General features: G+C 38.1%; 3 protein-coding genes across 4 annotated transcripts; 1 reads left to right on the top strand and 2 right to left on the bottom strand.

Annotated features, from left to right (window-relative positions):
• Positions 1 to 235: 235 nt before the first annotated feature.
• Positions 236 to 18,146, bottom strand: LOC108971616 (protein mothers against dpp). 2 transcript variants are annotated; one of them, XM_018937806.1, is made up of 4 exons: positions 17,728 to 18,146; positions 1,851 to 2,173; positions 1,057 to 1,753; positions 236 to 997 (listed from the first exon to the last, which is right to left on the bottom strand). In XM_018937806.1, the coding sequence occupies exons 2-4, from the start codon at positions 2,136 to 2,138 to the stop codon at positions 591 to 593; spliced, it is 1,392 nt and encodes a 463-aa protein (XP_018793351.1). In that variant the 5' UTR covers positions 2,139 to 2,173; positions 17,728 to 18,146; the 3' UTR covers positions 236 to 590. The 2 variants fall into 2 exon arrangements, with proteins under 2 accessions (XP_018793351.1, XP_018793343.1); XM_018937798.1 differs by lacking the exon at positions 17,728 to 18,146 and adding an exon at positions 6,116 to 6,683.
• Positions 18,147 to 18,288: 142 nt separating this feature from the next.
• LOC108971639 (probable RNA methyltransferase CG11342) lies at positions 18,289 to 19,431 on the top strand. Its single transcript, XM_018937846.1, has one exon. The coding sequence runs from the start codon at positions 18,603 to 18,605 to the stop codon at positions 19,317 to 19,319; it is 717 nt and encodes a 238-aa protein (XP_018793391.1). The 5' UTR covers positions 18,289 to 18,602; the 3' UTR covers positions 19,320 to 19,431.
• LOC108971627 (polycomb protein esc) lies at positions 19,359 to 21,112 on the bottom strand. Its single transcript, XM_018937820.1, has 3 exons — positions 20,720 to 21,112; positions 20,464 to 20,656; positions 19,359 to 20,407 (listed from the first exon to the last, which is right to left on the bottom strand). Exons 1-3 carry the CDS (start codon positions 21,019 to 21,021, stop codon positions 19,514 to 19,516), a joined length of 1,389 nt encoding a protein of 462 aa, XP_018793365.1. The 5' UTR covers positions 21,022 to 21,112; the 3' UTR covers positions 19,359 to 19,513.
• Positions 21,113 to 21,130: the final 18 nt, after the last annotated feature.

Below are 21,130 nucleotides of genomic sequence, written 5' to 3'. Positions count from 1 at the left end.
TTTAACTAATTCACTATTACTAAATTAAATCCTACATATACATATGTACTCATATTTTCTACTGGTTGCACAATTAATTTACTATTACATCTTATATAAATTTACTTACATTTCATGAAAACTATCGATTGCTTCTGAAATCATAAATGTAAATTTAAAATAAAACGACAAATGCGAATGAAAATTAAAATAATAAAATTTTATTATTACACAAAAAATGATATATCCTGCTTGTTGCAATTTGCAAACAAAATATTTTTGGAAAATTGTCTAAATTAGTTGTTCTTGTAATATTATAAAAATAGTATAAATGTACTTTTGGGTATATGTATACGATGCTTAAAAATCAAAGTAATAAAACATTAATATCTAAACTATGTTGATGCCAATTATATCGTTATATTTATCTTAAGTTCTCCTTTATACCGTAATAGTGAAACGGCAATATAAGCCGTTTAAATAAAATGTGTAAACAAGTAGTAGAAACGAAATGATAAAATCAGCGCAGATCAATCAAAAGCAATTTCAAAAAAAAAAACACTAAGTAATGATAATAGAAAACTAAGAAACGACAACATATCATTTTGCTCTTATGATACGGAACTGATGGCGTTGTGTGGCGAGCCCATTTGTGTCAATACTTTGTCAAGCCATTGCAATGGTCCATGCAGATGTATCTCTATCCAACAAGGAGTGGATGTTACATCCTGTCTGTGATATTCAGCTCCCCATCCTTTTACGAAACTCATTCGGATTGTGCACATCTTTGTCAATTCATAAACTGCTTCAAACCCATTGTTAACGGATTGCGATAAAAGTTGAGCAAACTCCTGATTGTTGAAGATTTTCAATGAACAGCCAGGTGGTATCTTGCACACGGTACTCGGATGGAAGCCATGGTGATAATTGCAGTTTCGAGATTGCACGAATATTGCCGAGTCGGATAGACATTCGGCATATACTTCTCCAGCAACGTAATAGAGGTGAACGCCTTTTCCTGTTAGGCAATGATAGAGATAAGTCAAAATAATTTATGCATTTTTTTATGATACATACCTATGTGACGGCGTGTATTTTCTATGGTACTGTTACGATTTACATTACTTAACTGTCCTAGACAGCAGCGGTCTGAATTATTCGATGGATTTGTGAAACCGTCGACGATAACTGAATTATTGTTGCAGTGGAATACTTCACCCACACGGCAATTGAGCTCGTAATAAGCAATTGAAGCCCAAAATGCTGGCTCTGAGTAGCTCACCTGGGCCACATCGCCCATCTGTGTGTCGATTAGTTGTGTGCCATCATTAGGATTGTTCGAATTGCCGTCCTCCGAGGGGCTGTATGCCGGCGGTGGGGTGCCTGCCAAACTACCATATGGTGAGTTAGGATTGGAGTTAACCGTACTAGGGCTACCGGCTGATGTTAAGGGCGGACTGTTAGGGCTCATATTGTTGAAGCCATTATTAGAGTAATTCATATTGGGTGGAATTGGCGGTTCAGACATTGATTGATTTAAATGTAGCATTGAGAAACCGGGCGCAAACTCTGAATGGCGTGGCACCAACACCGGCGGCAGTACAGGACTTTCAACTCGTTTATAGTGATAAGGATTGATGCAAACTTCCTTTTGCTTGGCGCTGAATGGATACTGGCAAATCTCAAGTGGTTTTAGTTCGTGGTGTGATTGCAAATCTGGCCATCGCCAAACGCGACAATAAATAACATGTGGAAGTCCTTTCCGATGAGAGACCTATAGCAGAATTTTTTTATTATTTATTTTTTATACATATATTCGGGTTAAAGAGGTAAATTTGTAATACAAAAAAGGAGTTTAAGCTGAAAATTACCTGTAAGCGACCATCTAAAGAACGTGGGATTGTAACACATTTCGAAGGCTGGCCAGGGCAGGATAAAGCGCGTTCGAGCTCCTCAATAGCACCCTTGCGTTTTTTCAACTTTTTCACCAAACTGTCCACCGCCTTTTCGGCCCATTTCTCTTCTTCGTCGCCTTGTTTCCAGCCCAACAGTTTCTTCACTGCCGGCGATGTGAATGAGAAGAGTGTGCCAAGTCGGGACATGGCGCTGCTGGAAGTGGACTCGACATCTTCTGTATCCATGCCGTTTGTCGGATTCATCGGATAGCCGGGATAACTGTTTACGGGATGGTAATCTAGAAATGAACATACATTTTGTAAAAATATAAATAAATGGTATAGTAAAGTTATCAGTTGTCTTGAAACAGGATGAGAAAATTTGCGGTATCGAGTATTATGTAGGTGGAGCTAACAGTTTTGAGTGTTCGGCTAAGCCAATTAAAAACATATAAGCAATAATGTGCGGCTGCGCAAAAGCACAGTAACCGATAGCCAAATGCATATAACGAACAATTAAACAAATGCCGTAACAAAAGTAGGTTCCCTGATTGGTACGTGTATGTACACCCGCTACTTAAAGCGCTATAATCGATGGCTAACTTGGCGTACGGCCAAGTGCGGTTGCCGAACACACATCCGTCGCTCTTTTATTTGCTTGTGTGTTGTATACGATCGGTGGGCGGCTCTAGCGCACACAACTTTATGCCGTTGCACGCGCGTTCCAAAGCAGGCAACGCGTAATAAGTTAAATTAAAAATGGAGTTTGAAGCGATACAAGCTTTATAAGGCTTACAGATTTAAATAAAACTTGCTTTACTTGGCACCTGAATATTTTAGAGAGTTTATTTATGCAGCAAATTATTTGTTTAGGGCAAATTAGTTATTAATTCTTTAGCGGCAATTAACCTAAGGCGATAGTGGCCCTTTGAATATTAATCAAATATTTATAATAAAGCAATATGCATACATATGTATGTAAGTGGTTGGTTAATGCTATTGTGTAGATATGATTGTAGGGAAAATTTTTGAAATTTTGTTTCAAAATTTCGATGTTTATTTGATAAACATCTAGATACTACATAGAAACTATGCATTAAAATAAAAATCTCTGCGGCTTTAAACATATAATATGTACATATATATAAGAATAGGTTTGTAGGCAATGCAGCTTGTCTGGATTCAAATTTAAGTTTCACCATCAAGAAATGAACGGCCTGAGGTATAGTGCATTATTATGACACCTGTTTAACTCTAAGCAATGAAACGTATACCGAATGTTGGACGTACACATAAGAGAGCTTTCAGTATTTTTCTTGGACCGCGCACCAATAAAATATCGCCAACACATGAACTTTCTTATTAGAATTCCGTATGCTAAGTGCAATGAAATCAGATCTGGCTTGTTGTATTGTTGTTAATAGATGACAGTAAATATAGCAACAACTCACTTATCAACGTAACAATTCATTTTAATTATGACATTTCAATGTCAACTGGTTGCTGCGGTGAAATTGCCGCCTGCAGTGATGCAGATGAAAAATTCAATTGACTGTGGTAACTGCATAAAAACGACAATACTTAAGCAACAAACATAATTTTTTGTCTATTTGGATAAATATATGTGGTTGGATGTGGTTTAACTAACATTCGTTTTGCTTTTTTTCGCTTGTGCGCCAAATGAGTGGATTTCTTCGTGTCATATGCAAAACGAATTAATTGAAATAATTGACAAGCACACAAGAAACTTGTGGACAATTGTCAAGCTTGTCACTAACACGCTCGGATGTAAGTACCTACTAATGTATAACCACATTTACGTACACTAAATTGCATTTCCAAATATGGCACTCATAAAGCGTGGCAAGTGTTGTTCAAACGAGGAAGGTGCTGCAATGTTGACAAAGCGTAAGCAAAGTCGCAGCGCAGAAAAATGGTAGACCTGCAATGGTGGTACATTCTAAAATGTAAATTTTAGTTTATCCCGATTTGTTTAGAATCTGCGACATTCATTGAAATGACTTGGTGTGCTACAACTTAGTCACCACACTTGTTTACGCTGCTGCCTCAAGGCAGAAATCCATTTTCAAATCCAATTAAGCGCTGAGCATAAATCAAGAAATTAATTTAATCGCCACTGAGCCAAAGTGGGATGTGGCTGGTAAATTTACCAGCAAATTGGGTGGCATTGAATTCGCTGTTGGCAAGTGCAATTCGGAGCAGGATTAACTTGTGGCAAGATAACGTGTATCAAATGCAGTTTATTCATGCTAATTTGTTTGCATGACTTGGCGCCTTAATAGATGAATGCATTTTGCATTTTATACGCTTGCGCATTGTGCGATCAGTAGCAAGTATTCATACAGTAGCTGGTCGAAGCACAGCAGGCGCAATTTTGATTATAACGCACTACGGCTACTGGACTTTAATTTCCAATCTGGTTAGAATTACTCATTTCACAACGAATTAATTGTAAACTTCTAAGTAGCTATAATTTATATTTACTACAGCTATGCAATTATTACCACAGGGAACACAAGGTGGCCGCCTGCCGTTTGCCAGCGACTACTGGAATACGCAAATACGCTTTCACACAGCCACGAACTAACACGAATCGGAACACTCAAAATCCGGTGCATGTGTGGACAATACATATGAACAACTGGTGTTCCTTCAGAATGTATCGGAAAGCTTAGGCGGACAGCGTCCTTCAAACAGGAGACCAAGAATTAGATATTAAATAAGATGGATGCATTAGTTGCGAAAAGTGGATCAAATACGACAATATTCTCCAAGCGTAGTGAAGCTCAACAATTGGTCGTAAAGCCAGGACTGACGCCTACAAAGGTTATGCTGAGTGTTTGGTGGGATTGGAAAGAAATCATCCACCATGAGCTGCTCCAGCTTGGTCAATTAATTCTACATTTTACCGTCATCAAGTAAAGATATTGAAGCAATTAATCGAAATCACGGCAAACAACTGATCAACAAAAAGGGATTCGTCTTCCATGAGACCACACCCATCTTAATGATTCGGAAAAAATTGGGAGAGCCCAGACCTTGCACCATCGGACTAACATTTGTTTCTGTCAATGCTTAACTCCCTTAATGGAGTAACTTATCGCAGTTTTTCACCGAGAAGCCAGAAATTCTACACTGATGGAATAATGTCTCTAGCGGAAAAATGCTAAAAAGTGTTCGACCAAAATGGTACATATTTTGTTCATTATAAATATAAAAAAATAAGTTGAAGTTTGATTAAAAATACGAAAAGACTTTTTCGACTACCCTATTTTTCTGCGTTTTAATACTTCTTTCTCTAAGGAGAAATTGTAATATATAAAATCTGAAATGAATTCAAATCATTGACGTAAATTTGTACTCGTTATTTGTCTACAGCTTTATGAACCTATGTAAAGTGCAGATGGATATGCGTAGAAGCCCAAGGAAACCACAAGCTGGTCATAATGTCACAAACCAATATAAATAAATATTCTCATATGCATTCGTAGATATCAGTAAATCACGACTGATATACGGGTACTTCCAATCTCACGCAAACACACCTTGTATTGATTTTTCACAAATATGTAAACATACACACACACATGGGTACATGATGCAGGGATAGCAATGCACGTGCGCTATTTATAATTCACGCACGCATGCGCATTATTAATCAATCATAAATGCGGCAATAAGTATAAATCAAAGTGTTTAAAACTTATCGTACTTCCGCTCAGCGGACAGTAAACATAACGCTGGCAAACGAAATGAATAAAACGTAGACAACCGATGACTTGAGGAGGATCAGATCGTGGACTCCAAACATTACTAATATTACACTATAGATTGCCTATACGACAAACCCAAAAGTAAGCTTGAAATGTCACAAGTCAACGGTATATACACATCCTAATGGAACTAGTGCGGATCTGCGAACTTTTCAAACGTGTTCACGATTATTAAAGTGTTCTACTAAATCAAATGTTTCATTGCTTACATCCAACACCATACATTAATTTTATATTTCTGAGGGCTCTAATAATTCTAAATCTATAGCCGACCCATAGTAATAGAGACAAACTCGGTACTAAGTAAGTACAGGTTTACTATTGACACTCCTCTCAGGTTTTAACTTATGTAAATTATAGTCACACTGGTGCGAGCGCGCAAACGGAAACCCGAAGAAAATCGAAAGGTATTAGCAATAAACGTGATAAATATGGTAAATAACGTACACATGATTGTAGCCTCGACCAGTTGTTGATGTGCGGGTCAAAATGCTTAAAATTATACAAAAAATGTATAAATTACACGGTGACTATCGCTTATAGAAGGATCCCCGTGTTAGCTTTTAAAACTTTTATTTTATTTATTTATATTTTTTTCTTTTTTGCACTTCACGAACGATCACAGGAATAACGCGCGGTGTACTTTTAAGAAATCGTCGCTGCTTGTAAGGCAGATAAATTCAGCTGTGTAACGAAAGCGTAAAGAAAATGTCAACAATAGTGTCGTTAAACGTAGCTGCATGCAGTCGACTCCTCCGACGAATGATCGCGACGCAGCGTACGAACGCAACACTATTTCCTCGACTAACGCCGACTGACAGATTGACTTGACTTAGCGACTTTTGGTTTGCTTTCCTGTTAGCTTGTCTGCCTGCTGCCAGGCTGAGTGACGTCTTGTCACTTGAATTACAAATCAACAAATGCTGCACAATACGCTGCAACAGCGTCGATTAGGCGCGCACTGCCTCCACTTGACGACGGCGCTGATTGCTCGCACGGCGCTATTATACCGCTCAGCTGTATACTCGCTATTTTATGGCACCGTTTTTCTTTCTTTCAATAGATAATTTTACCGTGCGTCTACTCAGTTCTTTAAACGGGAGCACCACCAAATGCACCAAACGACAGAACAAATAATAGCACCAACAACAACTAATGTAACACATACACATGCACGAGTAGATATTAGCCCCAAGAAAAGAACAGCAATTACAGCAAATGCAACTACAAACCTTAGCAAGAGTGTAGCGCAACACCATAAGTAACAATGCCAGCGCTAAAGAGCGGTGGTAACAGTAGAATAAAATATACAAAAACAAATACGAAAAAAAAAACATCCACACAGAAAAACAAACAAGCACAACAACCGCAATAACACGAATAATAAGGCAACAATATCAACAACCAACAACAGCCATGAAAATAGGTGTGTGTGCATGTTTGTATTAAAAGACCCCATCATAAGTAAACAAATAGCTGCACTGATAGGAAAGCCTAAACAGTGTGAGATCTCTCAATCGATTGGCTACGCAGAGTGCAAGGCAGGTAAGTCGCAACGGTAAAGAGTGCAGAGTGCCTCGCGGAAATGCGACCAATTAAGAGAGCCAAAGAGTTGTGGAAAACATGAAAAAGGAGTAGCGCTTGCGAAAAACAAACAACCAAAACGCTTGAATAAATGAAAGCGAATTGACAATAAATATGCACAGGGTGCGCCAAATTCTCGTTCCAGCAAGTATTACTCAAATATTTCTGAGGCATGCTGCCGTTTGTGCAGACCCAAATAATAACGCGGATCCGCTCCGGTTACGTAGTATACTCGACTGTTTTTTTTTTCAAAAAGGGGTTAGAGCGCTGAGAAACTCGACTGCCAAGTTATGTGCCATCTTTTATGTCGGTATGCGAAATTTGATTTCATTTGTTCTCTTCACAGGAATCTGAACACACCACCTTGTCCGAGGATCCGAGCCAACATCCTTCGATATCGAAAGGATTTTTTCTCTTTTTTCTGAAATTAAGCAATGTTGAAATGCCGATATAAAAGATGGAGCACCCTGTAGATGTGTATACGTTCATGTCTTAATACAACTGTTGTTGTATATATAAATAAAAATCGGTTAATTCGTGGAATAGCAATTTACCACCCATGAATAAAGTAAATTGTTCTCAGTACCTTTGAAATACGTTTAAGTAATGTAATTTACATAAACTAATTAAGTACCACAACAGTGTTAGACAATATTTTATAGCAGAGCTTTAAAAAAAAATTTTATAAAATAAAATTATTGTTGACTGGAGTGACTCGTCACTTACCCTACAACTGCGGTGCAGCACAATTCAATGGCTGATGGTTCGATGACAAATCCTCGAAATCCAGTAGCCCAGATGGAATAAGCATATTGATGCTAAAGCCACTGGGCGCGACGGGAGTAAGCTAACTCACCAAGGCCCTCAAATACCCAATTTTTGTAAAATCGGAAGAGTGATCCTACTACTGAAACCTGGCAAACTCGGCAATCACTCACCACCTGCGTCTAGCAAGCCACCAGCATGGCTTCCGCAAAGTTCACAGCACCACCACAACTCCACCAACTGCCACAGCAAATAGCTCATGGCCTCAACCAAAAACCACTCTATGAAAGGACGATCCTCGTTGCGTTGGACTTGACAAAAACTTTGACACAGTCAACCACACAACGCTACTTGAGGACATTGAACAACCTACGCTCCCTCTAGGGTCGGGAATCATCCGTACAGTTTCGAGATAAAAACTTCAAATTGAAAAGAATTTAACAGTGGTTTCGCAGGGTGGACGCCACCTCACCGTTGCTGTTTAATTTTTACATTTCAAAACTCCCTTGCGTAGCTTCGTTCTGGATACCGTAGCAGCTTAAACTCAAACTCATTCAGAATCGACATACCAAACACATGTCCAGCAGGCAAACTAGTCCCCGCATGGCTCTCACCACCTCTTTGCATGCCCAGCTCTACCTCTACATATATGTATGTATGACACACCTTTCCCTTTCGCCCTACTCCTCGAAATAGCACGTTTTTTGAGTCTACCGGATGGCATCGATGAAAACTTATCCACAACATAGTCAAGCGGCGGTAAAAGCTATCTCAGCATATGAGATTAAATCGCTATTAGTGGAGGAGCGCACACGTCAAAGAGCTGGCCGACAAATTCGCTACGGCTTCTAGAATGGTGGACAGGTATGCACCATGCAAAGGTGCTAATGGGAGCAAAGTTTAAAGATATGATTAACCTACCCAGAGACAAATCCCGTTACTAGTCATACTCTATACTGGGCAGAAGCAATTGTCGAACATGTTCATCTTGTGCAGACTGTCGGTTCTGTAGGCACATGGCCCTTCAGTACACATATGCGGATGGGGATCACATCACCTCAAGAGTCCAGCAAGTTTGTGGAATTCATCAGAGTGTCGCGTCCTTAAGGACACAATAGACCTCAATCGCGCGGTACAAACGTCAATTCTATTCTATCGGAAGTTCCAGAGAAAAACACTTGAGGCACGCACTGCATGCAGTATTTAGTCCTGATCTAAACGTTAGAATAATATTTAGACGACATACTTTATATTCATAATGACTGATTTCGGAGTACTGTATGATCCGTGTGGAGTAGATGTTGCATGAATGAGTGTTCGCAAATTTTCGCAGGCAAGCAAGGATTGTACTTGTACCTTTGTGAAGTGGAACGCTTCAGACAAATTTACGCAAGCCGAAAATAAATGTCAACAGTATCGAATTGCCAAGGAAGCGATAAATGCAGCGAGGGCTGCAACCTCAAGCTCGTCGAAGATTTAGGACTCGAAGCTCTTGTATGGTATGTACATATGTATGTCATGACACATGCAAATACAGTCGCATTACAAAGCGCACAAGTTGACGCTAATGTTGCACTTAAAAATTATCATGAGGCTTGGCATAGAGGCAGAATTCGCGAAATTAGAGCAGATTTCTGTGTGCATGAATGTGGGTGACACGCTAACTGGCGCGTTGCTCGATAGTGGGTGTTGTGGGCAAAGCTTTCAGATGCAAATATACTGCAAAATTGCTAGCAAACTTAACCAGCGCTTGAATGACTAAAGCAGTCGGATAGATATTGAGAAATTAATGTTCTGTGGTGTATTGACAGAAGTAGGCGTTAGTGGTTTTGATCGACACATCTTATTGCCGTAGGTGAATAAAAGAAGAAGAAACTAATCACTAACTTAGATATTTATGGCCACCGCTTTGTTATGGCCAGTAACCAAGCAGAGAAAAAATGTCAAAAATATCTATACTCATGGTCAAACCACGTCAAAAATCAAGGCTGAAGCAACGTCATAAACTTTCACGAAGAACGGTGTTCCAGTTCGGCATCTGAGTGTGAATCGTTTTGAAGAAATGGAGGTTTCCTACTTTGTTGTGGGAAGAAGAAGTCTTGAATGATTGGTTTGATTTAAAATTGTGATATTATAGCGGCGCAAGTCCATATTCGCTCTTCGGTAAGCTGGTGTTATTTGTTGTGCGCAAGGGTCTAACAGTTCTGGTGGCTTTGTGGTTCGAATTTTTTCAATTTTTAATTTTTCTTCAGTTCGTAAGCACTGCTATTTTGCATATTATTTTAATTTGCATGTCAACAACAACAGCTACAATCGTCAATGTGGCACGTACGAGTCATCAGCGCCAACAGCTTAACGCCAATACGGCATCACCAACAACAACAAAATGAACACACATAAAAAMATACAAAAAAACAACAACACAAATGAATATGTTAACAGAAATAGGCAACAACAGACATGGTAAAATTGCATTTGTAATTGGAAGTTGGAGTTAGGCGCCGCCTGTTGAAATACAACAACAACAACAGTAAGAGCATGTATGTAAATGTTTATACTGGCATCCGAATGTGCTATAGCAGTGGAGCGATTGGCAACGAATGGCGCAAAGTTTTATAGTCTACAAAAAAATAAAAATTTTTACTGAAATTATTAAAATTTCGAAAAAAAAAATTAAGCTGCATGGAAGATTGTCTTTCTAAGCACATTTTAGCTTCGGAGTGTGCGTGCACTGCCTGGATTAGGTAGGGGGCGTTTCTAACTAAAGAGCGAGCGGTTGGTCAGTTGTCCTCGAGCACCTGGAGAGTTAGGATAAACATTTTCGCACATATTTCTGCGAGTGGTGCAAGCCGAAAACGCAGTGTTTGTTAGAGCAGAGGTACGCGATTAAATTCTGTGTGAAACTCGGTAAATCTGTGATAAAGACGATGGATATGATCAAGCAGGTTTAGCCAGATGTTGCTTTAACCAGAAGAGGAGTGTTTCATTGGCGCCAGGTCTTTTTGGAGGGCTGGGAAGATGTCGCTGGTGAAGACCGGAAGACACCAGAAGTAAAAACGATGCTCATTGTCTTTTTCGACATCGTCCACCATGAATTTATTCCTCCTGCCCGTCAACGGCAAGTTTTACGTGGAAGATCTCAAGAGACTCAAACGAAGGGTTAATCGGATCCGAGAAGACAACGCAGCCGATTGGAAGTTGCACCAAGAAAATGTCCCGGCTTACACCGTCTTTCTTGTGAACTGCTACCTAACCAAGGCCGGCATCCCAACGCTTCCGCAACCGCCCTTCAGCCCAGATGTGCCGTCCGGACTTTTTTGTTTCGTTACCTGAAAAGGCCAATGAAAGGGGATCCAAACAGCATGCACCTCGGCTCTCAAGCCTATTCAGGTGAATGCCTTCCGTGACGCCCTCAATGCTTGGAAGTAGCGTTGGTAGCGCTGCATCGACGCAGAAGGAGCCTATTTCGACAGTTTTTAAGGAATTGCAACGATCGGTTTAATAAATCATCAGTCCTATTACTTTCAGAACAAGCTCTGTACATATAGATATATGTAATTCCATAAGCCGTTTCTTTAAAGCTTGTATTCCAAGGCGAGATTGTTTCACACTAGGCCCACGGTACAGGCTGGCGTGTGCCCAACATTAACTGAACCAATAGCATATGTAGCACGTACAATCATTTGACTCTATGCGAATTCGATATAACTAATCTGAGGACAAGTGTTCTTCGCATGTATACAACCACTAAATGTGTTGCGAGCGATCACACCGAAACCCCAAAAGACATTGGCTAAAAAATTAGAGAAGTACGTACAGACACGCAAACATTTGTATTGCAGCAATATATAAAAGCAAAGCACACACGAAACAACAACCACATTCCGATTTTTTAATAATGCTTTTCCTTTAATTTCTATAATTTTTTTAGAGCCACAAATGCCTTTGCCCATATCAGCAACATACGAATATAGTAAATTTAGATTGTAATCGATTCGAATGATCTTAGCGCCCCTATTCGTTTCACTTTGCACCACCGATGGCAACGCGCACATAATAATAATTAATGTTGTTTAGCATATTTTTATACGATGCATGCATGGGGCCAAACAAGCATCTAAAAGCACGTTGTGCGCACGCATACACATACATACATATGTGTACAAACGGTTGCAAGAGGCAGGACGGAACAGCTAAGAGGTCTGTTGCAAAGGGACAAGAAAGCAAAGCTACAAAGTATGGCGCGTWTAAATCATGTATTAGCAAAAATGCAATGTGTTGCAAGTTGTAAGTTAAGTTGGTTGGTTTTCAAATTGTGGCACGAATGCGATTGCAATTGCTATTTGCGTGCTCGTGTGTTGTATCTGAAGCTGATGGGGTGTGAGGCGAAAATTGCTGTAATTTAATGAAGTCAAACTAAGTATATGCAAGTGTACTGCCCCCGAAACTATTCGTATGTACGCTAGATGGGTCAAATAATTGAAAACTGAAAAAGTATGTAGATAACAAGAAAAAACGGTAACTTCGGCTGCAACGAAGCTATGCTACCCTTTATACCTTCATATTTAAGAGCATTAGAGGTAGAAAAAAGTACTTTTATGTTGTTTTTGGTCGATTAGTTTGAAGGATAATTATATGCTATTATATAGAAATAGTAGCGTTGCCTTGGACAATAATTTCTGAAAAATTTCGCAAATATACTTTATCAAATAAAAATGTTTTCCATACAAGGATAGCGACCGTTCCGACAAATAACCAACAGCTTAGGGTGAAAATAACGTCTGCAAAGTTTCAGAACGATATCTCAAAAACGGAGGGACTAGTTCGCGAAAGATGGACCTTGTTTAATCGACTTAGCCCACTACGCTGATCATTTATGTCATTCATATGGCAAAACTACGCAAAACACTAATGCAGTAAAATCTTCTCTTAACACTAACCATTGCTCGAGGGCAACAAAACAAAAAATTTTTTTTTTTTTTGCCAAGAAATCCTATTTCATAAAAGTTTTTAGGTCTACTGAGCTGTACTTATGTGCGTATCGCCTACATACAAATGAAGTGTAAATATCGCTTGACATATAACTAGTTTTCATATGTAGTATTCAACACCTCCAAATGGCTAGACCACTGCCACCCAAGGCGGTGATCCGAGTATTTGGCTTGCATTACAACTTATCTGGTATTCGAAGCGAGTACCTTCGCGCAATAAAGTTATAATTATTGCATTTAAAATCTAATAAATCTTCACGCACACAAAGTGTGACTCCTGCCACTGGCCAACGAAGGAAGAGCCAGACAGAACCTGCTGGTTTTCCATCTACCTATCTGTCTGTCTAGTTTTTGCGGTTGCGCATGAGCATTGAAAATTTTCCAGTTAGCTGGACGATCAAGATTTCTGTGACTACTGTCTTACATTACAACTATGTATGTATGTATGTACATGGGCACGTAGTTCCATATCTAGTTGTGCTTTTGACGCGGTCTACGGTGTTAGCTACTCACAACACCACTCAACTGCTTGTTCTCTGTGTGTTGCTCCGCATTTGAAGAATCTCGCGCTGTCTTGCCTTAGCCACCGCTTGCCTTAATGTCACCATGCAATGTTATCATTGTGAGTTTCAAACATACACACATTCGTAGTTATGTGCGATAAACAAACTGTATAAATTGCGCACAGTCACAGTCCTCAAATTGGTATAAATCATCTTCTGTGCCTGCTACTCTCACAAATAAACTAACGAGGTACCCTGCAGGGAAATGAGAATTTGTCAGACTAGCTTCTAGCATTTTCCGAAACAGAAATGAGCCCATTATAGCTTAAAAGAGGCTTTAGAATACTGTCTCAGGGTTTCGAGAAAAAAACGGGTATGGGCGAATGGTGGAGGTTTCCAAATCGTCTATATAGTATGTACATATATAACATCCGGGCTAGTACTAAGTTTCGTAAGAACCAATACTGTGAGCTACTTGTTTTTACATCGTGGTCTGGCTAATGTTTTATTATTTCGTACTAGATCGTATCGATCGAATAACTCAGTAATGGTTTATTTATAAGATAACTCCTGCCAACAGGTGTAGCACCTTTGGACTGACTAGGCATTAGAGAAGTAATCTCTCGACGAGCAAAGACCAAATTCTACAGCCAACTCATTATGATGCAAAAGCATGGATGATGACAACATCTTAGAGTCGGCGTTACGAGTTTTCGAAAGAAAGGTTCTGCGAAAGATTTATGGCCCTTACAACGGCAAATACATGAACTATGAACTGTACTAGATATACATAACGCGCTGTTGTAAACAGTTATAACCGCATAAAGAAGTAGAAGATGATATAAAAGAACATGAAGTCATACGCCGGCGCTATTGAACGTTACAATTTTCCTACAGGGCATATTAAAATGTACACTACACAGTATGTACGTGTATGGACTGTAAGAGCTATTTTCGCGACGATTATTTTGTAATTAGCCATGTTCATCGGATTAAATGGAAGCCGATGTAGCCCTCACATATCACGGCTCTGACACGGTCGATTGTACGCTTTATTGTTAACTTGTACGAAGTGTTGTTTTCAATTATGTCTGCCAATGTCGCTTTCCAACAACCATCTAACCTGAAAGAGTTGTGTTTAGGTAAAAATTCTCGGAAAATTTGCCATTTTATGCAGCGCTCCTGATACCGCCACACACTGCTGTGATGCAAACGGAAGGCGCCTAGCCATTTACCGTATTCAGTGCATTGCGGCAAGACAGCAAGATGTGCGATGAACGACTGCATTGTGACGCGTTCGCGCGGTGCATTCTCATCATATTTATGGCCATTGTAACCATTAAATCGAAGACACTTTGTTTGGGAATTGTGCTGCTGTCCACTGTATAGATACTATGATGCCAGTTTAAGCCTTGCTTTTCATTGCTGATCAGAATTAAGAAACGCTTACTTATGAGTACTGCTAGATAAAAAAGTCCTTTCTATATAAATGGAGGTACAATGTCTCTAATTGTGCTTTATTTCTGAGATAGGTGATTGCTCTACACACTCATATCAATAACCAATCCCACAATCAAACACGTAAAAATTCACAAATACATAATTATTTTGTGATAAAGTCTTAAAATTCTGTCAAGATAATCCAAAAGCATAGATAATATAAAATCAATGTGGATAAAATGGGTAATTTGTTCATCAAATCTTGCTATTAAACATCTGTGAACTCCACAAAAGATTTTGAAAAGGTTGACCTATAAACTAGCATCACGTATCTGTGGCTGTGTGTGTACATTGAAATGAGAATGTAGGGCAAGTACACTCTTCGCTGTTGTCTCGGCACAGCATCCACATGTCGTTGGCCTCCATGCAACTTTAATAATATGTCATTTACGCAAAGGTCAATTGGTATATTCATGATAGAAATCAATACATATGTACATATGTAAGTATGATGAGGCTCTACCCACAGCATTTAGCATCAAAATAATTTCAAAAAGGATCAAACAAAAGTATATTTGCAAGTACGTATATGGACATAGAGAGATAGTTTTAGAAGATTTGACTAGGATTTTTATACTCTTCCAACATATTTCTACAGAGTATAATAGTTTTGTTCACCTAACGGTTGTTTGTATCACCAAAATATAATCGAGTTAGATAGAGGGTTAAATATATTTAAATAATGAGGATTACGAGAGGAGTTGAAATGACTGTCGGTCAGTTGGTCTGTATAAGCAATAACTTGTGTACCAATTAAGATATTAAAGTTACACGTATTCCTTGGTATAAAAAAAAGTGGTAGATTAAGATAAATATAACACTATCGCCTGTGGGTTAAAAAGTAAAGAAGTAAGGTTTAGAAGTAAGGTGATACAGTAGGACTTCATAGGAGTCTGGCTTAAAATATAAACTAGATGCCTCCAGGGCTCTCTGAAAAACCTCAACAGTATTTGTCACATTACTGCATTCAATTCTTTTTTTTTTTTTTACAATTTCCCACGAATTCTCTTTGGGATTAAGGTATGGGGAGGCCACTCCATTACATTGACTTTATTCCTCTGGAACTATGATTTTAAGACATTTGCCGGGTTTTCGGGTCGTTGACCTGTTCGAAGACCCAATTAAGTGACATTCCCCATTCAGCATCTGGCAACATTACGGATTCCATAATGTCTCTGTAAGGAAAAAGCATCCCCAGTCCAATAACACCACAACTATGTTTGACTGTTTCCATCCCATATGATTTTTAGGGAACTGCAATCGTTTTAGTTGGTTACATTTGCTAAAACTGACGAGCGACCGTTCTTGAGCTAATGAATTTTTTTTACCAGCTGATCTATCCGTTTTTTCATGAGTTTTACGACAGTTTTGTTCCCAATAAAGTTCGAAATTATTTTTCAGATTGATGACTTGTGAAAAAATTCAGAGCAGAAATTATGCTCAGCAAATATTATAATCAATTTAAACTCAATACCGTTGGAAAAAGAAACGAAGAAAACAGAGTTGCAATTGTTTTGTCGTGGCGGATTGCCATATATTTAAATTGTATTCAAATAAAACTGCCAAAATAAAAAAAAAGACGCGGTAAACATTGCAAAATATGTAACTTCTAGAAAAATCTAGGACTTCGCTCTAGTTGCAAATGTTTTGTCCGATACTGTATGTAATTGTATGCGGATTGTATGTTCATATATAGACACTAACATTCAACAAACCTAAAACAACTCATTAATTATTATTTATTATTTACTACGTATAATTGTGCATTTTTGAGTATTTTATCAATAATTTCAGATTTAGCTCAATGAGAGTTTGAAGGAATTGCAGATCCAGATAATGTCCGTACGTACATATGTATATAGAACGTAGGGTGCTTTGATTACATGACTCACTCACCCGTTGAAACTGATAGGTGTGTATGAGAGTCAATTAATGTGAATTTCTACTGAAATCGGCATTATTCATTAACAAACAATGAATTTAATTGATAAACATTTGGATGCCGGTTTTCGACGGTCTAAAAATACTACGCTCCATGCTTTCAAGTGTTTTTAAATTTACAGCGGTCTCAATTAGGTATAACGTACACTTCAAAAGAACGAAATTATGTTTAATATTTATGAATTCAACATTAATTCTATAATTTATTAATTACGAAATACATTTAAATTGTTTAATAAAAAAATTAAAGTAAATATTATTATTTCATAGCCATTTACATATTCGACTTGAATTTGAAACAATCATATTAAACTTATCACTATTTTCAGAGTTCAAGCAATCCCAGGTGCCGTTCTCTTTTCCACTTTGTAGCTTTCTGTTGTAAAGGAAATCTTGCATTCATGTTTGTGCATATGCCTCAATTCTCTAGTTTAGACAACAAATCTCGCGTATACACAATTAACCACACACACGTGTCAAATAGGTACAAGTGCATATGTATATGTAAACAAGTATCTGGAAATCTGTTCAACCTTCTGTGGGGCAACATCTTAGCTATACAAATTTGTTTTGCTATTATACAAGCACAAATATATATACATACATGACTAGGCATAAGAAACATAATTTCTTGGGGAAGCACCCGATACGCATAAATTAACGAGTAAAAGGAAGTATCTCACAGGCAACAATTAATCCATACTTTTATGCCCAATATTTTTTAATGCTCTGACGAATGTGTGCAGTAAACATTTTATATTAAAATCATACTCACTTGTTCAATCCACTTCTGTTGGTCTTTTGGTATTCAATGGCCTTTTAATAAGAAATCGCACTGCAATTTCAATAATTTCACAAATTTCTATTGTTTATCAGGAAATGCAACGACAAACGACACGAATGCGACACGACAAACGAAAATGACGGACGACGGTCAACGAACACGACCCCAAAGAACACCACTAAACAGATATCATATATGTAGGTAAAGTATGTATGTACTTCACTACACGTCAGTCACTTTTACTAATTCCAGCCACTCATTTTCGTAAAAATCTAATTTTTTGCAACAAAAACAAAGAGCTTTTCTCCGTTTTCACTTTTAACAATGAAAAACTGATATCGAAATGGCAATAATTTCACTGTACAACGGTCACCGACGGTACAAATTTATTTTTACATTGCTGTTGAAGATTACACTTTGCATAATTTATGTTTTAAGTAATGTGTGAGAAAGAGATAGTGGAGGCTTAAAATCTGACAGTCAAAATGACGGCTACAACGACGCGTCGGCTATTCAGCAATACAGCGAAATTACAGAGAGCTTCAAATGACCTCAAAATGGAATCGGTAAGGCAGTTGTGCTTGAATTTAATAAAATAAGAAAAAATTAAACATTTTCATTTGACTCACCTATTTTATTACCGTTTCTAATTTATAATATATGTGATATTTGCGTCATTTATTTTCAAACCCATTTATTTTATTTTATACCATACAAATTATTCTTACTTCACTGTTGACTGTTGACAAATTATAAGCATACTGTGAGTGTACATATAGCTAGTATACTTACATACATACATATGTGTATATAAATGTCAATGCAAATAGCTGTATAAACAAAAGTACATAACTACCCAATAAATAATGGAATATCGAAACAATGATCCTGGAGCTGTACAATATGGAAACTTTATAAACTACTATGATTTCAACAACGCGGGACAACGATTAAACTTATTACCACGCGATGTGTGGATTGGGACTGATAATCGCCAACCTGGTGAGCCCTACTTGGTTCTCGACATTGGTTGCAATGCTGGAAACCTGACTCAGCTGTTGTATACATTTTTAAATGAATGCGTTGGTACAACACATGAGCGTAATATACAAATACTAGGTGTTGACATAGATTCAGATTTAGTGAAGCGAGCTAAAACTGGAAATGCGTTTCCGTCAAATGTGAGTTATGAACATCTGGATGTTATGGATTCAAATGAGTCTAGTAAAATTAACGAATATTTACATAAATGGAATCGTAAAACCTTTGATGTGGTTTGTAGTTTTTCGGTAACTATGTGGATTCATTTGAACCATGGCGATGACGGTTTACAGCTGTTTCTAGAGAAACTTTGCGATCTGGCTGAATTGCTTGTTGTTGAACCACAACCATGGAAATGTTATCGAACTGCGTTACGACGAATGAAAAAAGCTGGTGATGAATTTCCCCTTTATAAAGCTCTGCAGTGGTGCACGAATGTAGAAGAATGCATACAAGTTTTCTTAGAAAGTAGTTTGGGAAGAAAAAAAGTGTTTGAATGTTTACCCACTCGATGGCAGAGACGTATTTGCTTTTATCGGTGACCCGGTTGGTCCAAATTGATTTGAAACATTTTTGAAATGTATAATTTATATAGATTTATATAGATTTCATAAAAATAAATAAGAATTACATTGACATTCATAGGGTTAAAAATATGCTCTTCACAGATTTTGTATGATTATATCTAACATATGTACTTGTAAAAAGTGTTTTGTTATGAGATTTGAATGAAAAGTTAATTTGAACGATCCCATCGCCAAATGGTGCCATCATCACAAACGCAAATCAAAATGGCTCCATCTTTGGAGAATGATGCCTGTCTAATTGCATTTGTGCACTTAGGATGTACTAATGTGCTACATTTAGTTAGATTTGGGTCTGAATTATCTAGCTCCCAAACATAAGTTTTGCCCTGCTGATTACCCAGAGCCAAAACTTTCTGCCAAAAATTAAAAGCAAAACGAACAAACCATATTTCACATTCCTTGTAGTCAAAATGATGTATAATTGTTGTTGTAGAATCCTGAGCTTTGACATCAGCATGTTCGAGTTTGCCAGGCTTCCAACATACAATAGAATTCTCGCATGACTTGGAAAGAACAAAGTCTCCAAACCATTGGACGCAGTCTACATAATTCCGATGAATATCTCGTGTTGAAAAATCAGGGAAATGTTCTTTAATTGTTGGAAACGGTGATGCGTTTTTACTGATATTAAATGTGCAACTATTTTCAATAGCATCCCTAATCGAAGGTTTATCAAGACGCCACAATTTCAGTGAGTGATCCATGCCACTAGACATAATCCGATCGCCGCGTAAATCAAAATCAACAGAAAGCACTTCATCGCGATGTCCTTCAACACCTCCAAATATAGCCACACACACATCTGTTTGAATGTTCCATAACCGAAGCGAGTGATCTTTACTGCCCGATAACAGAAACTGGGGCAGTTTGGGATGAAATTTTAACTCATTTATTGCATGCCCATGACCAATGTAGTGCTTAGTGCAAATATGCTTCGATGGATTGAAAATGCGAATAACTCCTCGATACCCAGCGGCTGCTAGTATTGGATCGCCGTTCTCAGGATCGTATGACCAGGCGCATGTATAAAAATTCTCGTCGGGCTGCAGAAACATAAATTGTTTAATAAGCTTTCTTAGTAATAAATATATGTATATACATCAGGATCCGCATAGCACTGAAGCAATTTTATTCCAGTTGCATTGTTGCCACCTTGCTCGTTTTCTCGTGGACACTCGTAAATTGAAATACGATCCTTTCCCACTGATGCGAAAATTGCCTGCTCCTTAATAAGATGCTGATTAAACTGTGCACCAAATAAGGGTTGTCCGTGATCCTCGCGCAAATGACAGCTTTAACAAAAACAGGTCGTTAGCATCTTTAAACTAGGAAATAGCTTTTCTATACATACGTACATATATTTGTAAAGTGGTTTTACTGATTTTTTCGACTTTTTTCGTGGTTTTGAATTCTTCCTGTTATTGGGTGATTTACTACGCGATGTAGTAGTCGTCGCCGTACTTATTATACTTCCTGTTTCATCTTTATCTTCATCAGATTCTTCGCTTTCCCCTAAAGAATTTGCTGTAATAATTGAAGGGAGTTCCAAATCGATTATAGGAGGCGACTCCGTGACCTGTGGCGGAGATGGTTCTACGCTATTAGCATTACTAGACCCTTTAACTTCGGAATTATCCTTTATGTCATCAGAGGCCATTTTGAATTTCAGATATTATTTCAGCTTTAGAGCATTAACTATTTACGTGAAAATAAAGTTGGCGTCAAAAATACAAACAAAAAAAGACAAACTTTATGGTACAATGACA

Source organism: Bactrocera latifrons, unplaced genomic scaffold (genome assembly GCF_001853355.1).
Source record: "Bactrocera latifrons isolate USDA-ARS-PBARC rearing strain unplaced genomic scaffold, ASM185335v1 scaffold_109, whole genome shotgun sequence".
Classification (NCBI taxonomy): Eukaryota; Metazoa; Arthropoda; class Insecta; order Diptera; family Tephritidae; genus Bactrocera; species Bactrocera latifrons.
This window is presented reverse-complemented; position numbering and strand designations above follow the sequence as displayed.

Excerpts from the sequence above, each read along its gene's own strand:
- LOC108971616 (XM_018937798.1), bottom strand. Across the intron at positions 1,754-1,850 it reads CTTTAGATGGTCGCTTACAG|GTCTCTCATCGGAAAGGACT; the intron begins GTAATTTTCAGC and ends ATTCTGCTATAG. Across the intron at positions 998-1,056 it reads AAATACACGCCGTCACATAG|GAAAAGGCGTTCACCTCTAT; the intron begins GTATGTATCATA and ends ATTGCCTAACAG.
- LOC108971627 (XM_018937820.1), bottom strand. The coding sequence starts at position 21,021 with ATGGCCTCTGATGACATAAAGGATAATTCCGAAGTTAAAGGGTCTAGT. Across the intron at positions 20,657-20,719 it reads AAACCACTTTACAAATATAT|CTGTCATTTGCGCGAGGATC; the intron begins GTACGTATGTAT and ends TTTTTGTTAAAG. Across the intron at positions 20,408-20,463 it reads AGTGCTATGCGGATCCTGAT|CCCGACGAGAATTTTTATAC; the intron begins GTATATACATAT and ends ATGTTTCTGCAG.
- LOC108971639 (XM_018937846.1), top strand. The coding sequence starts at position 18,603 with ATGGAATATCGAAACAATGATCCTGGAGCTGTACAATATGGAAACTTT.